Source organism: Pteronotus mesoamericanus, unplaced genomic scaffold (genome assembly GCF_021234165.1).
Source record: "Pteronotus mesoamericanus isolate MK-2021 breed Mesoamerican mustached bat unplaced genomic scaffold, CSHL_Meso_final contig_59, whole genome shotgun sequence".
NCBI classification, from domain to species: domain Eukaryota; kingdom Metazoa; phylum Chordata; class Mammalia; order Chiroptera; family Mormoopidae; genus Pteronotus; species Pteronotus mesoamericanus.
This window is the reverse complement of record NW_026555206.1, coordinates 7165763-7168423: the sequence shown is the minus strand read 5'-3', so window position 1 is coordinate 7168423 and position 2661 is coordinate 7165763. Positions and strand designations below refer to the sequence as shown.

The following is a 2661-nucleotide window of genomic DNA, read 5'->3' as shown; positions in this document are numbered from 1 at the left end:
TTTCATGTCAAGGACTCATTATGTCTCAGCACCACTCTAAAATAAAGCCACCAAGTGTCCTAAGGAAAATCATGCCAGAGCTCTGAAGAGGCTGAACAGAAGGCGATCATTTTTACAGAGAAATCAGAACCTCCCTGATGCACAGTGCTGAAACTTTGTCCTGAAGTTCAGAGCCCGGATGTGCAGACTGTGGCTCTTAAGAATCAAGCCCTTAGAAACCAGCACAGCTGCAAGCTGCAAGAGGTCCCCAGGCTGAAGTCCTGTGGTCTGCTAGCAGCCGACAGCAGAGACGTATCCACAGTGGCCAGTGAGTCCAAAGAACAAGTAGCCCTCACTGTCTCTGGGCGGGGGCTAAGTCCATGGGCCCAGGACAGCTCTCAGGGTCACAGCTCCTCACTCAGGGGCTGTGCTGGAGCAGCCACAGCAGCTGGGGCGCCGCAGAGACTGCATGACAGCTCGTAGCGGCCCTCTCCGGCCCTCAGCAGACAGGCTGTCCTCACTGGCAGGTTCCCGCTGCAGCTGCTCAAACTGCATCTCCAGGTGCTTCTGAATGGCCACGCCCAGCACTTCAGGGTCCACTGCAGCTCCGTACACCTCCCACGTCATGCCTTCAGCATCCCATCGCACATCCTGCACGGGGGATGGCACCTCCTCCAGGCTGGACCCCAGAGTTACCTCTGGGAATGTGTGCAGGGCCACAGGGGCTTCCAGGGGCGGGCTGGTAGCCACAGCCTTGCACTCTGCCATGGGGGCTGCCTGCACACCAGCATCCTGTGCTGAAAGAGGGGACATCAACACTGGAGCCAAGTCACTGGCTGAGGTCATGGTCCACACATCCTTGGTCTTGGCGCCAGGCTCCGTAGCTAACCCAGTGGGACCCCAAGGATGGGCACAGCAGTGGGAATGCCCAGGAAGCTCCCCAGGCAACCTACAGTGGAACGTCACCCCGTGCTGAGCCTGCAGCCCAGACTCACTCACTGATGTTACTAGTTTGGGAAAGGCCAGGACCCCTGGCGCAGGCAGAGCATGGCAGTACCTGCTGGCTCCCACCTTCTTCATGCCACAGAGTAGAGCTGCTGGGGGCAGAGCATGGCAGGAGGTAGTGGCTGACTGCCCAGTGGCTTTGGGGCCAGCCTTGGGGCTGCTGCTGTGGGTAGTTGTGTCTCCCAGATCGAGTGGTGACAGCCACACCTTACTCTCTCCCAGTGTCCAGGCTGAGTCTGAAGTCCCGTCCTCTGCAGCCAGGTCCTTTTTCAAGCCTGCAGGGGCCTGCCCTCCCTGGCTGGAAGTACGGCCAGGCTGCAGCCGAGCCCTGTGGACCGGGGAGCTGCCAAGGGCTGAGCAGCTGAGGCTGGCCTTCCGAGCACTGCTGTGGCCCCGGGTCTGGGTGCTACGGACCAGGTCCGAGTGGCTTCTCTGCACAGCAGTGGTGCTGGGGGCCTGCAGGCGACACAGGTCACCACCGCCCATGGTAGATACATTGCCCACAGTGCTGCTCCGCCGGTGGCCCACAGTGCCAGGCCATGGCCTGGGGCTAGAGGCCAGTGTCTGCTCTGTGCTCTTAGCCTGGTGCCCCTCTTCCTCCGGGACCTGGGGACTGGTGCTGGCCTCACCCGGCTGGGACTGCCATACAGTGCTGCTGGCACTTTTTCGGAGCTCTGGCCTCTGTCCCCGGCCTTCACCCAGCAGGCTGGAAGAGCTCCGGGACAAGGGTTGTGGGCAGGGGCTCAAGGGTGCCCGGGCACCTGGCTCAGGGTGGCTGGAGCTCATGACTGCCTGCAGGAAAGAGAGGGAGGAAACAGGGTTGAGTTGAGTGGAAGCACTTCTGCTGGACTCTGCTACGGGCTCACAAGGTGCTAGGCACACTGTGGGGAGAGCTTCAGTCCCAGCCTCCCAATGGCTCAGAGCTATAAGCAAAACAGTGACAAGACACCAGACACTTCAAATCAAGGTCATTGCACATTATATACAAGAATGACACTACAAATATCAAATAACCAGTACCAAGTGACTAGACCCAGCCTGAGAATAGGGTCCTGGAGACCACTTACCATGCTGGCTGTTGACTCTTTACTGCTTGACTGTGGGGATGGAGGGGAAGTCAGGCAAGAGGCAAGTGCTGGGGCCTTTGTGGGTGGGGGCTTTGAGACAATAGCTCTTAGTCAATCAGCATGTAAGTATTACAGTATTTTAATAACCAGTAAAGCCTGACTGACAAATACTAGCCTGGTTCCCCCTGCAACTGTCAGTATCCATCTGGCTCTGGACTGGGGACTCCCTGGTACACAGTAGGGGTCCAGAGAAGGTTTGTGGGGTTAATAAATAGTGGATACAGGACTTACTGAGACCTGCCCAGGTTCTCCCGTGGCCTACCCCCATTTTCTCTGACCCAGCCTGGCTGAGCTCTCTGTCCCTGGAATTCAATCTCAGCGTCTGTGAAAGGGCAGGAGTTTCCCAACTCCCACCTCTGGCTCCAAGGATAGGGAGAGGCCCCCCACACCAGGCCTGTACACACAGAACTCATTCAGCATTTTTTCATTCCACAGCCATCTCCTGAACACCTGCATGCCAGGCTCTGACTAATTTAGATTCAGCTATGCCCTGGGGATGGGGTCCCAAACCACCAATTGGACACACCCTCCATAAAGTTTAAATTCCCTC

At 57.6% G+C, this 2661-nt stretch overlaps 1 protein-coding gene across 1 annotated transcript; it reads right to left on the bottom strand.

The window, feature by feature from the left end:
• Positions 1-393: 393 nt before the first annotated feature.
• GPRIN2 (G protein regulated inducer of neurite outgrowth 2) lies at positions 394-1770 on the bottom strand. The gene has a single exon (XM_054580500.1). It carries the CDS (start codon positions 1768-1770, stop codon positions 394-396), a length of 1377 nt encoding a protein of 458 aa, XP_054436475.1.
• Between the last annotated feature and the right edge of the window lie 891 nt (positions 1771-2661).

Bases quoted from the DNA above. Each gene is read 5' to 3' on its own strand.
- GPRIN2 (XM_054580500.1), bottom strand. From the start codon at position 1,770: ATGAGCTCCAGCCACCCTGAGCCAGGTGCCCGGGCACCCTTGAGCCCC.